Source organism: Pinus tabuliformis, chromosome 2_2, assembly GCF_031772625.1.
Source record: "Pinus tabuliformis cultivar Carrire ecotype Pingquan chromosome 2_2, CPIR1, whole genome shotgun sequence".
In the NCBI taxonomy this organism is placed as follows: domain Eukaryota; kingdom Viridiplantae; phylum Streptophyta; class Pinopsida; order Pinales; family Pinaceae; genus Pinus; species Pinus tabuliformis.
In genome coordinates, this window is record NC_142300.1 from 957,711,458 (window position 1) to 957,725,805 (window position 14,348).

The 14,348-nt window shown below is 39.0% G+C and overlaps 1 protein-coding gene across 3 annotated transcripts in view; it reads right to left on the reverse strand.

The window, feature by feature from the left end:
* The window catches only part of LOC149196394 (uncharacterized), a 491,550-nt gene that overhangs the window by 447,456 nt on the left and 29,746 nt on the right, over positions 1-14,348 (reverse strand). For 2 of the 3 annotated variants that reach the window (XM_089405540.1, XM_089405539.1), the window contains exons 5-6: positions 8,656-8,700; positions 8,337-8,471 (exon numbers count right to left, since the gene is read on the reverse strand). In XM_089405540.1, coding sequence (XP_089261666.1) covers positions 8,337-8,471; positions 8,656-8,700 — 180 coding nt within the window. The remainder of the gene's footprint in view (positions 1-8,336; positions 8,472-8,655; positions 8,701-14,348) is intronic. The other variant, XM_089405541.1, reaches the window with a different exon arrangement.

Below are 14,348 nucleotides of genomic sequence, written 5' to 3' on the forward strand. Positions count from 1 at the left end.
TCTTCTAGTTGGTGATCATTGGAGTAGCCATAAGTCTGCAGTCCTGCATCCTGAATCTCTTCAAGGTCTCTGTAGTATATCTCCCTTGTCCAAGGAAGATCTCACCCTTATGCTACCAAACTTCCAACCCCAGGAAATAATGCATCTATCCCAAATCCTTCATGTCGAATTTTGTGGCTAGGTTCTTCTTGCAGTCTTTGATGAGCCTAGATGATCTTGTCAGGAAAATATCATCCACATATAACACCAGGATTAGAGGCTCATTCTCTACAACAAGATAGTAGAGATTAGGATCTGTGTCACTTTTGACGAACCCAATCTTCTGCATGTAGCCATCAATTCGATCGTACCATGCTCTAGGTGCCTATTTAAGCCAATACAAGGATTTCTTTAATCTGAATACGTGAGATTTCTTCTCATGTGTCTCAAAACCCTCTAGTTGTTCAATGTATACTTCCTCTTCTATCACCTCGTTCAAGAATGTCGTCTAGACATCCATCTGGTGAATCTCTCACCCCATCTGTGCGGCAAGGGATATCACAGTTCTAATAGAGGTATACCTGGCTATTGGGACGAAGGTTTCTTCGTAGTCTATCCCTTCCTTCTAAGCATCCCCTCAGCCACAAACTTGGCTTTGTATTTCTCTACACTGTCATCTGCAGCATACTTGACTTTGTAGATCCATCTCGAACCTACCACTGACCTATCTTGAAGCCTAGGGACCACTTCCCAGACATCATTGACCATTATAGAACTGTATTCCTCCATCATAGCATCTACCCAAACTTGATGCTGAACGGCCTCTTGAAAACTAAAAGGTTCCCCAACCTGAGCTACTAGGGCCTGGTATTTTTCTAGTTGTCTTCTCTCCCTTTTATCATTCCTGGGTGCACCAATGAAGTCCTCTGCATCCTGTAGAATCTGTCGGAGTTCCTGGCTCGTTCTTCCACTGTTAGTGGGTACATCTATCAGCTCTTCCTCTTCCTGAGATTCGTCCCGTTCTGGAGCTTTCCTTTAGGAGAATTGTTGGTACTAGTTTTTACTGGTCGAAGTGGTTGGACCAACAGATCATCTTTTGACTGCTCCTCGGATGGCATTTCTCGGGATTTCCTGAAAGCTCTGTCCTCCATGAACTTTACATCTCCCCGAACTACTACCTTCCTACTCCCTGGAAGATAGACTCTATATGCCCTATTTTTCTCGCTATATCCCACAAGATATCCTTTCTCAGCAGTTTGATCTAATTTCTTTCTCTTTTCTTCGGGTATACAACAATACGCCAAACTCCCAAATATCCTGAAATGACTGACTTCAGGCGTCTTCCCGGTGAAGACCTTTTTTGGGGTGATTTTGCCCAATACCCTGTGCGCAGTCCTGTTCTGGACATAAACTGTCGTGTTGCATGCTTCTACCCACGAGAATTTGGGCATATCTTAGCACAAAAATCGATCGTACCATGCTCTAGGTGCCTATTTAAGCCCATACAAGGCTTTCTTTAATCTGAATACGTGAGATTTCTTCTCATGTGTCTCAAAACCCTCTAGTTGTTCAATGTATACTTCCTCTTCTATCACCTCGTTCAAGAATGTCGCCTAGACATCCATCTAGTGAATCTCTCACCCCATCTGTGCGGCAAGGGATATCACAGTTCTAATAGAGGTATACCTGGCTATTGGGACGAAGGTTTCTTCGCAGTCTATCCCTTCCTTCTAAGCATCCCCTCAACCACAAACCTGGCTTTGTATTTCTCTACACTGTCGTCTGCAACATACTTGACTTTGTAGATCCATCTCGAACCTACCACTGACCTGTCTTGAGGCCTAGGGACCACTTCCCAGACATCATTGACCATTATAGAACTGTATTCCTCCACCATAGCATCTACCCAAACTTGATGTTGAACAGCCTCCTGAAAACTTAAAGGTTCCCCAACTTGAGCTACTAGGGCCTGGTATTTTTCTAGCTGTCTTCTCTCCCTTTTATCATTCCTGGGTGCACCAATGAAGTCCTCTGCATCCCGTAGAATCTGTCGGAGTTCCTGGCTCGTTCTTCCACTGTTAGTGGGTACATCTATCAGCTCTTCCTCTTCCTGAGATTCCTCCCGTTCTGGAGCTTTTCCTTTAGGAGAATTGTTGGTACTAGTTTTTACTGGTCGAAGTGGTTGGACCAACAGATCATCTTTTGATTGCTCCTCGGACGGCATTTCTCGGGATTTCCTGAAAGCTCTGTCCTCCATGAACTTTACATCTCGCCGAACTACTACCTTCCTACTCCCTAGAAGATAGACTCTATATGCCCTATTATTCTCGCTATATCCCACAAGATATCCTTTCTCAGTAGTTTGATCTAATTTCTTTCTCTTTTCTTCGGGTATACAACAATACGCCAAACTCCCAAATATCCTGAAATGACTGACTTCAGGCGTCTTCCCGGTGAAGACCTTTTCTGGAGTGATTTTGCCCAATACCCTGTGCGCAGTCTTGTTCTGGACATAAACTGTCATGTTGCATGCTTCTACCCACGAGAATTTGGGCATATCCTAGCACAAAAATCGATGAATACCTCGTCAACATACTCTCCACCATTGTCTGCGCGCAACACTTTTATCTTCTTTCCTGTCAGATTCTCCACTAGAGCCTTGAACTCTTTGAATCGACCAAAAACCTCATCATTGGTTTTCAGAAAGTAGATCCAAGTCTTCCTGGAATGGTCATCGATGAAGGCGACAAAGTATTGGGCACCACTAAGAGCTTTTGTGCACAACGGTCCGCAGATGTCTAAGTGTATCAATCCTAGAACACTCTTAGCTCTATTGTTATTTCTGGAAAATGTTGCTTTGGCATACTTGCCTAGAGCGCACCCTCTGCATACATCATCTTGTTCGGTACTTAGTTTTGGAACTCCTGATACTGTTTTCCTGAGAATGCTCAGAGCCCCATGGTGTAAGTGTCCCATCCTCTTGTGCCATAGTTCATTTAAATTTTTATCCCCATTGTTGCCTATCAATACTATTGGAGATTCTCGTTGTAATCTATACAGCCTATTACTTCTGATTCCAATCTGGGCCTTCTTTTTCCAACTCGGGTGTTTGAGATATACTTTCTCCTTAATGAAGAAAGCGTCATAGCCCTTGTTTTGAAGTTGAGATACAGAGAGTAAGTTCATCCCCAATCCTGGCACATGCAGCACATTGGTTGCTCAAAGACGCTCTCCTGCTTCGGTTTGAATGACTACAGTACGTCTTCCTACAGGGTACACTTTGCCTTATTTCACATGGTGATCTGACAATTCATCCTTTCTTCCTGATAATCTGAAAAAACTTCTCGAATTCTTGTCATATGCCAGGAAGCTCTACTATATATAACAAACCTCAAAGGAGGCAGAGCTTGCTAGACAAGCGAATTCTTCTTCCAGTCTGGAAGCCAACATCGAATAATCGTGATCCATGTCCCTTGTGCTATCTTCTGGAAATCTACGTGAGTCCCTTTGATTTGATGCCTCTGCATCATGCTCTTGACCCATAGTTGATTCTTCTCTCCTATTGCCAGATCTCTTCACTGATACTATGTGAAAATTTCTAACCCGAAATTCTACTGCAGCTACTGATTTATTTCACCTACTTATTCTTCACAATAAGTTATTTACGAAATCCCTTCAACAAATATTAAAATAAATTCTACTGTAGTTATCACATAATTACACAGAGAAAATACATACACAAGAACCAATCACATCAACACAATTGTTTTTGGACAATTGTCCCCGGAAAAACCCAATGTGGGAAAACCGGTGCAATAGATGAGGGTTTTATTAATCTTCAACAACAATCGCTTTTACAAGGAATGATTTTACAGAGAAACTGAGAGAAAACACCTGAGACTTTCCCCTGGAAACTTTCTGACACCTTGGAGACCCTTCTCCCACTTTTGCGTCACTTCTATGTCACTCTGCGTGGCTCAACGTTGCTCTGCGTGGCTCTATGTCCCTCTACATTAGCCTACGTGAGGGCTGCATCTCCGTCTGCGTTGTCTCTCAATGTCTCTGAGTCACCTCCTCCTCAGTCATTGACTGCTGTTGATGCCCTCCTCTTCCTCCACCCTACAACTCTCCCTTTGAAATCGATCTCCTTCTCTTTGAGAATCGATTTTCCTTGAGATACTGAGTATCTATCGGTGTGTCTCCAAATGATCCTCAAGTCTCCTCTTATACTTTTCCTGTTGATAAATCAATAGTCGAGATTAAGTCTCTAATCAACGGCTAAGATTAAAACAGACTTGATCCTCGTCTCTTAGAAGCTTCTCACCCTTATCTTTATTAATACCCATTAATATTTTAATTTTCCTAAGTTTAGACTTAGAAACCCATTAAAAATATTAATTATTTTACTAACTCCTCATCTGAGTGGAATTTCTCCAAACGATTTCTGGGTCTTGGAGATCTCATGTGCCTTAGCCTCTCCACCAAATTTCAAGGCTAGAAGCACATTCGATGCTACCAAAAATCAACAGAGCATGGATAAGGAATTCATGCTCAGGTTTCATAGGTCAACACATAAACATCTCTACATAATGATGTGTGCCTATGAGAATGATCCTAATCGTCTCTTTGACTTTGCTGGCCTAACCTGTCCTTTTAATATTCTTACCGACCTAATCAATGAAAAATATTATAATCAGTCGCAAAGCCCCACACAATGTAATAAATTGGATGGTCAAGGTGACACTAAAGAAAGTTCAAGTGTGAAGGACATTCATGAAAATGAGGAATATACAGAAGAAGGGGATCCCACAGGGGGTGGGGGGCGGGGGGTTCCCGCAATGCATGAGATGAAGACAGCTATAAAAAGCGGTAAGAGTGAAACAACTTTACGGAGGGGGGTAGGTTAAAAGTCAGATAGGCTAGGCCCCCTGCAATCCATTGATTTAATATTTCACACATCTCAAGGTAATGTATATAACAATGTTTTAATGTGTGAAATGTGGGGTGGGGACAAGGTTTGAATGGACAGAAATAATATTTTAATTAATTTGACTTATGGATTTTGACTTTCGACCCCCCGTAATACATGGTAACAAATGTGGTTCTCGTATTTCGAGATAAGGGTTGGTCTCAATCTTTTATTTTTATTTTAATAATAAATCTATATTGTAAATAATTAACTCTATAAAAATATAAAATTAAGATCATTTAAATAATATAAAATTATTATTAAAATTAACTAGCATGTTGCATCATGACCATTTCACCACAAGAATTTGTATATGTTTGAGGCTTAGCTAGGAGACAAATTGACAATTATATAATAAAAAAATTGTAGCCTTCTTTGGTGTAAGAAATAACTACAACACATACATCATTCATATAACATACTCATCATTCATCCATACCATGAGATTCAATAATAAAATTCAATAATGTAATATTCAAATACATTGATCCATATCATTCATCTTTCATCATTCTATAATCTACATTGGTTTAAAAATTAAATTCATCATTCTATAATCTACGTTGATTTAAAAATTAAATTCATCATTCTAGAATCTAAATTAAAAGCCAAACAGACTAGTATTTTACTATATACTATATACTAGATAGGGAAGTTTGAACACTAAAATAGTAAATTACTAAATTCAAAATTCATATAACTCAAAGTATCAAACTCAAAAATAGTTAAGAGTGAAGAATCAATAATAAGTCTGAGGTCATCAATATCTAGAGTCATGACTCAAAAGTTAAATCTGAAAAATAAAAATGAACATTGAGGAATTTTCAAATTAATACGTGAATTTTCGAAAAAAGATTATGAAATGTTATTAGACAAATTTGAGGGGGGGCGTGTCTCATCTCAAAAGGGGAAACCCAGAAGCACCCCTTTTGGGGAGTCACACCCCCCACACTGGGGAAACGCACCCGCCTGCGTCTCCCCACAACTCCCCAAAAGGGGTGCGTGGGGAATGCACCCTCAGGAATCCACCCCGTCCCGGGTGTGAGGGGTGCATGCACCTAACCCTGGGGGACGCGTCCCTGTGAAACACTAGCTTTATTAGAGGGACGAACCTTTCTATTGATGGAGTAATGTCTAGTTCGGAGGCTAAGCTACCATAGAAGTTTTGTGGGAGGGTGTTCCTGTAGTATTCCTCTTGAGGACCAAAGCTGTTGATTGGAAGGCTGAACCAGATTTGGTCATTCAGGGTATCTAGAAGGCCAAGTCTACAAACCTGAAATCACCTTTCACCTCAAAACAAAGGCCAATTGTTGTGTGTAAGCATTGTTATGTTTGGGTTAAAATATCGGTTTAAGGGTTTTCATTGTTGTGTGAACAATTTGAATCATATTGAGTATTACCAATAAAGTCGGGTGAGATAACACTCCTAAATTACTGGTATCAGACTTGAGTGCTTAGTTGCAACTGTAGAAGAATACCTAACAGCCAGATATGTCTATTGAATTCACTTCGCTTTTGTTTAAATACTTTGATACCAGTTTATTTTCATACATTGTTGGAATTCTTTCAGTTCCTGGTGTAACAATCATTTTATGCAGCATTGCAAAAGTTGCTTTAAAACCTACAACAAAGAACCCTAAGAACATGGCTAAATTAGCATGGAACATTACATTTGCCCCGTGATTCACATTAATATGCCCATAACATTTAATGAAAGCATATGATTGCTAAAATTGTTAGTGTACCTGCTGATAGATGACCTACCTACCTTCAAGAATGTCAGATTGGTGAGAGCACTGAACTGAGCAATAGGTTGAGAACTCTCGCATAATGTTATCTGGAGACCATAGTTGGCTAGCTGTCAAATGAGGAGAAAAATTTTCTACTATCGGTTACCCACTTTTTGTGGGTAACAACTACCATGGTATGATTGGATGCCATGTCAGCCCCCTTTACTCACACATGCAAGGCTAGCTATGTGTGGACTTTCAAGAAGATTCTAACAGGTTCAAAACCTTATCACAATTGAGAGTTGAGGAAGTGAAAAACTTACCCTTAATGGCTATCGGGCAATGTTAAATACCAAGCCGCTAGGAGGAGAAAGGGTTCAATTCTTTTGTACTTTTTCCATAGTCAATAAAAACATCTGATTGGTATTTTCGAAGCATAACAAAGGAGAAGAATCCAATAGCAGTTGTTCACACTTCAAGCCACAATGTCAAAAGGTAAATCCATAGGACTGTCCATTCCTTTCTATGTGCATCTTTATAACTCAAGCAAACGACCTTCTAGCAGGGTTTTCTCCCATATTGGGTTTCATAGGATAAATCTCGTGTTCATTTGTATTGATAGTGTTTTTTTTATGTATCTGCTTTCCATTTCTTATTTCAATGATTTCATAAATTGGAACAAAACTAGTAAATAAATAATCTCGGATCTTAGGAAATAACTTGCATATATCTAAGATTTCAGATACCGTAAAATCTGTGGTGATGAACTGTTCCAGTGGAATACCCATTGCAGTTTACAGATCATTCAGGATCTTTGGAAGAAAATTATCTCAATGACACATTGACAAGACCGTTGAAAGATATCATTTTTTCTCTAATTGAATGTTTTTTTTCTTGCAAAAGAAAATGTTTACATGTATGACATAAGAGAATGGATTAACTCAAGCAGAAAGCAAATATATGTAAATGATTTGACGCAATATAACAACATGACAGCAATGACATGTCATACATTACATTACAAAATAGAAAAGCCTATCAGTTCATAACAAAGCAATGGTCTTGATTTTTATAAAGCAATGGTAACTTGAGTTCTATAGCTGAATGAAAATAGAGATGATATTGCCCAACCTGCAATGGTAACAACAAGAACTAGAGGAAGTTAAACAACTACAAGTTAGAAGTAAGCAAAGAGGTTGAATGGTGGATGAACAAAGATAAAATTCTAGCACTAAGTTATTAATATAGAATGTTGCTTGGCACACCTAACATTTCATTAATCTAGTACCTACAAAGTTGCAATAACTTTCCGAAGTCTTTTCTTGCAAACATTAAAGAGAAATACACATGGCCCCCAAAAATCATGATAGAGGACACATGATCACATTATTTAACATAGAATAAAGATAAGTGACAGTAAATTTATAATAAATACTAAGTAGATCACTTTTTCAACAATGTCTTCAGTTTACTTTTGATTGTCAGGAATAACAAAAGATTGTTGGCATATATAGAGAATTTGACAAGATCCTTCCCAAAAGCACTTTGAAGATAATGTTTTTTTTATGGACTTACCTACAGGTTTATATGAACATAGGGAATCCAACAATATTAGCTTCATAAATAAATTAGAAAAGTTTTAATCAAGAGATTCGTACCTGAATAAATTCAATAGGCCATTCTGATTCTCCAACAAATCCTCGATATAACAATTTAGAAGCAAAAATTGGCAACAAATTTGCCCTATTCATCGGTGATTCTGAAATGCTGGAGTTTAATAATTTCAATAAGATCTGCAATAATGATATTGACAACTTAATGGTTAAAGCCACAAATACAACAACAACAGCAAATCACTGTGTATATTTTATACAATGCAGTCGCTAAAACAAATAGAAATATAAACATTGTGCATCTTTTTTCAGGGCGAAAAAAGCATAATTGTATTATATAAGATATATAATGAACAGATCGTACATTGACATGAAGTTCTTCATATGGGCTATTTGTAGCTGGAGCGATCTGTGCCAGAAATATCTAGATGAGATGGGAAGCATAATCCCAGCAAAAGGATAAGATTTCCAAGAAAAAAGACAGTCTATTGAGCTGTCAAAAAGATGCAAAATAAAAGATTTTACATTTCTCATAGAAGGGAAAAATAGGAGAATAAGATTCTCATAGGAGAAGCAGCACTATTCAGAAATTTCAATTTATACTTCGACCATACATAAACAAAATATTCAGTAGGGGAAGAGGCAAAAAGGAAACAAAAAGACAGTGCATACCTGAGATCAGCAAGATTAGTACCGAGGAAGGAAAATTCCTGGATAGAGAAAGTTTCCTCATCAGACTTTACCTTCATGTTCCAAATACCTGATTCCGATAGAAGACCCTCCTTTGATAAGATGTCTGCTTGATGGTTCTGTGATCTGTAAATATGGTGAATGGAGCATCCTTCCATCCTTCTCCAAAAGAACATGACTCTGTCCATCCAGCCTACAAGGTGGGGCTTGCACATATGGTTTTTCCCTGATACATAATCAACCATGACTTTGGAATCTCCGAAAATTGAAACTCCCTGAATGTTAAGGAAAAGGCAAAAATTTAGAAGGCCTGCGAGAGCCATCGCCTCAGCTTTGCAATTAGAGCCCTTTCCCCCATTCCAATAAATGAGAGATTGTACATTTTCATTCATGATGATCTGTACTCCACAACCACAAGATCCATTTTGCGCAGCACCGTCGAAATACGCTCTTGGGAACATTGTGTGAGTATGTGCATGCTCTTTATGATCAAACTTTTTTTGCTTGAGTCTTTTCCGGTAAGGAGTCATAAAGAGATACGATATTATGTAAAATTTCCATGAAAGGCTCTTTACGTCCTTGAAGATAACATTGTTTCTCCATCTCCATGTGCACCAGAGGGTGATAATAATTATAGGCCTCCAGGATTCCTTCTGCCCGCTCCACCAAAGGAACGCTTCTTTTGTAGATGCATGAAAAATATGTGGGAATCCAAAAAGATTTTCCAGAGCTTGCCATAATTGCTGAGTTTTTTGGCAATTAAAAATCATATGACAGTTACTTTCCTCAGCGGATTTGCATATTAAACAGATACCTGGTCTGTGCCATCTCCTCTTTTTCAAATTTTCCCATGTTAAATTTTTGTTGCGAAAGGCCAACCATGAGAAGAAAATCATTTTGGAAGGACATCCAGATTTCCAAGAGATTGTTGGGAATATTGGACCGGAAAGAGCAATATTTAAGCCTATCATATCTTGGTAAATGTCCTTTACACGAACCAGGGTGATACTTTTGAACCTTTCCAGATAAGAACATCAGTTTCCAAAGAATGATATATGCCACAGTTTCTCAAGCAGTCTCTGATGTTCTTCCATTGCCGAGCTAAGATATCTGACATCCCCATATTGTCAGCCTCTTTCCATAGAGGAAAAGGGCCCTGCCATTCTGAAATCAGTTTGTCCCAATAGAAAAAACCTTTCCTATGGAAAAAATTTAGGAGTGTCTCAAGCAAATTGATTTCCTCCTGTCCACTCAAGAAATGATCTATTCCAATGAGGATCTTGCTACCAGACTGGAAACTCCATGCTAAATTCCTTAGGAAATACTCTTCTATCTTGCGAAAACTCAACCATATTGCTAACCCATAAGTGGATCCAATCCTTCCCAACGTGTACCAGAATGAAATATCTTTACTGCCCATATATTTCTTTTTTATTGTGTTGCTCCAAAGACCTTCTCCATAAATCCCTCTCCACAATGATTTGCATAAGAGTGCCTTTCCGAAGGTCCGCAAGTCCAGAAGGCCCCATCCACCAAAGTTCTTCGGCAAAGAGATATCAGATAATTTAGATAGGTGAAATTTTCTTTTTTCTGATTGGCCGCCCCATATAAAGTTTGCAGTTAACTTATTCATCTTCTGAATGATACTTGCAGGAAGAAAAAATAAGTGAGCCCAGTATACTGCAAGTTGTGTTAGAACTGATTGAGCCAAGATAACTCTTCCTGCCATTGATAGGCATTTGTATTCCCATACTGATATCTTTTTATAGTACCTATCTAATATCCATTGCCAGTCCCTTTTAGAGTATCCCTTCACTTTTAACTGGAATCCTAAGTATTTTATTCCATGCTTAATGGACCGCGCCTCTATCCCGAACAGCGAAGATAACCATTCTACTATTTCCAAGTTGACATCATTATGGAAGGACACTGACTTTGATTCATTTATTTGCAGTCCTGTGGCCTTTTGAAAGTTTTTTAGGATGTCATATAAGCATAACCAGGTGAGTCTGCATAGCATTCCAAAAATAAGTATATCATCTACAAATAAGTTATGCGAGATATAATTGTTTCTGCAAATCTTCAGTGGGCGATACCTGTTTTCACTGACTGCCTTGTTGATGTGGAGGCTTAGAGAATTCATTGCCAAGATAAACAAAAGAGGGGACAGGGGGCAGCCTTGGCGCAGTCCTCTGGCAGCTAGAAAGTAAGAGGATGGAATCCCATTTATAATGATAGCATAGTTCACCTTCTCAACACATGCCATGATCCAGTTTATCATATTGGCTCTCAATCCAATCTTTGCGAGTAAGCATATAATGAAACCCCAATCCAGGCAATCGCATGCCTTTCGAAGGTCAATTTTGAAAATGACTGCTTCACTTTTTTTAGTATGCATGGAAAACAAGCTTTCTTCCTTTTAAAAAACTGTGTTGATCCTTTGTTAAGAACCTTGATAAAGTTTCTTTGATTCTTTCAGCAATAATTTTCGAAATGATTTTGAAGGAAATGTTACAGAGGGATATCAGCCTGAAATCTTGAAAGGATTATGCTTCCGCTTTCTTTGGGATGAGAGCTATTTGAGTGGAGGAAGTTATCTGATGTATGCTACCTGATATTCTGGAACCTTCTACCATCCTTAGCAAATCATATTTTATAAGATCAAAAAAATGGATGAAGAATTCGATCGTCCAGCCATCTGGGCTAGGACACTTATCCCTCTTGAAAGATTTCATTGTTTCTAACAGCTCTTCCTCAGTTATTGGCTAGTAAAGGCGCTCGTTTTGTTCATCATCAAACATTTGTGGGAATAAATCAATGCCCCATAGAATGTCCTGTATCCTGCAGTCCACAGCTCTCTTGTATTGATTTTCAAAGTATCTCACAGCCTCATTTGAGATGTCCTGTTGAGAGTATAGGAAGCCCCCTTTTCCATCACTTATTTTCCATATAGAGTTTTTTTCACGTCTGGAGCTTGCAAACCTGTGGAAAAATTTTGTGTTCTTGTCACCTTCCTTAAGCCAAATAGCCCTACTCTTTAATCTCCAAAATGCTTCCTCTTGCTCCAGAATTTTTAGTTTTTTCTTTTCAAGCTCCTTTATACGACATCTCATATTGAACGGGAGTAGATGAGCAGCCAACACTCTAGAGATGTTGTCCAGTTCCATTTGTATTTCCCGAAGGGTCGCTCTGTTTAGTTGCCTTTTCTTATATTGCCATTCCTTAACAACCTTTCTAATGGAAGAAAGTTTGTCCCTAAAGGTCAAAAAAGGGGGCATATTATCTATTGATGATAGCTCCTTCCAAGTTCTTATTATGACTTCATTAAACTCTGATTCTTCCAAGCATGACCTTTTAAATTTGAATGAATACCCTTTTCTGAAACCCTTTTCTCTCCAACTTAGAAATATCGGTCTATGATCTGATATAAACACATTACCAATTGTTGAGAATGGCATGCCCAGTCTATCGATTATGCTAACATGTAGGATAAATCTATCAAGTCTTTTAGCTATATAAGCCCCTTCAATCCTTCCATTGTCCCATGTCGAAAGCATTTTGGGGGGGCTTATGTCAACAAGATTTTTGTTTAATAGCTCATATCTGATGCGATCTGCAAGAGGATCCTTTTTCCTGTTGTTACCCCATGTTTCATCAGAGTTTAAAGTGACATTTAGATCTCCTGCAATCATCAAAGATTCGATATCAAAAATTTCTGATGCAAATAATTTCTCCCAGAATGGCAATCTGTTTTTGTAAGGAGCGTAAATATTCAGAGTGTTGATCGGACAGACATTCCCCCTAATTGATGTCGAGATGAGAATACCCGCAAAGCACCTATATGCTTTTGCTCTGATCCAATCAGGATCCCATAAAACCGCCAGGCCCCCAGAAAGGCCATTTGCTTCCGAAGCAGTTATATGCCAGGTGGGGAACATTTTCCTGAAATAGGAAATAGATACAGGAGTGTTATGCATGGTTTCTTGGATTAATATGATTTTAGGTTGTTCTGAATAGAAAAGATTCTTTAGGGCCCCCAGACCCCTTATGTTCATAGATATGATGAAAGTCATTGAGGAGTCTTTTCGGCCATACTTGCTCTAAGAGGCCTTTCTTCTGACATATCAATGATAGGAACATCTATAAGAGAAAGATTATGTACTCCTCTGCCTGCACCATCAACCCTTCCCCTGAAATGTCTACTACCCCTGTTATTTTTCCTTCTCACCGTAATGTTCTTTGCAGAGTTTGGGCTTATTTGAGGAGAGGATGGCTTCCCCGATTTATGAATAGTAAGGGGTCTGAGTTCAAGCGATTTCTTACTTAGAAGATAGTCCAGGTCGCTACCAGTCGAATTTGTAGGGAAAGAAACAGGGGAGTTTAAAGGAGTAGCCGAAATCATAGGTTCTTTTCCTTTTCCAGATGGAGTCATTTCCTTTTTTGGTGATGAAGAGGAAGATGGAATAAAGGTAATATGGGGGTCCATATTAAAATCTTTGTATGGCTGAGGGACCGGGGGAGGAGGAGGGATTTCTTTATCAATAGCAGGTTCCAGGGGGGGCATACAAAAGTGATTGTAGATCTTTTTAATAGATGGGGAGATTGACTTTCTCGAATTTTCAGGCAGGTTACTCTGACTCTGTGGGGTTTGATGAGAAATTTCTTCAAGATTAATAACCCTTTGCGGTTTGTCAGACTCTGATGGAGACAGACTTATTGAGGGTGTTAACTTCACCATTCCCGCGGATGGAGACTTCATCCTATATTTATTTGTTGTAGACTGGAAATTTCCATGATGCTTTCGGTTCTTAAGAACAGGGCGACGAGGGCAGTTTTTTATTAGGTGTCCCGTCTTATGGCATGCTGAACATCTGAAGGGGACTCCCCAAAAATCCAATCTCTGATTTATTTTTAAATCCCTCCAAGATATCTCGATATGGTCAGGGAACCCTCCTCTGTAAGCTTTTTCTATGAGAATCCAGGCTACACGTTTGTCTTTTTCCCCCAGGCATCTAGGATCAACATATACACATCTTCCTATGGCATTTCCTATCTCTGTTAAAGTTTCCTTCGACCACAACTCCAAGGGAAGTCCAGGGAGTTTGACCCATATCAAGTTATTAGTAGGAGTATTCTTCAACGGATTATAACCAATGTACCACTTATATAGCGCAAGAAAACTCCTTCCATATACCCATGGGCGATTCTGAATGGCTTCCAGATCGCTAGCACTCAGAAAATGAAAGCAATACCATTCTTTCATCAGTTTAGCTACAATGGGAGTATAGCCGATCAGAGGTTTCCATTGAAGCTCGAGCCAATTTCGCATCTTGGTGTCATCCATCTCTGGAAAGTGCCATCGGCCAA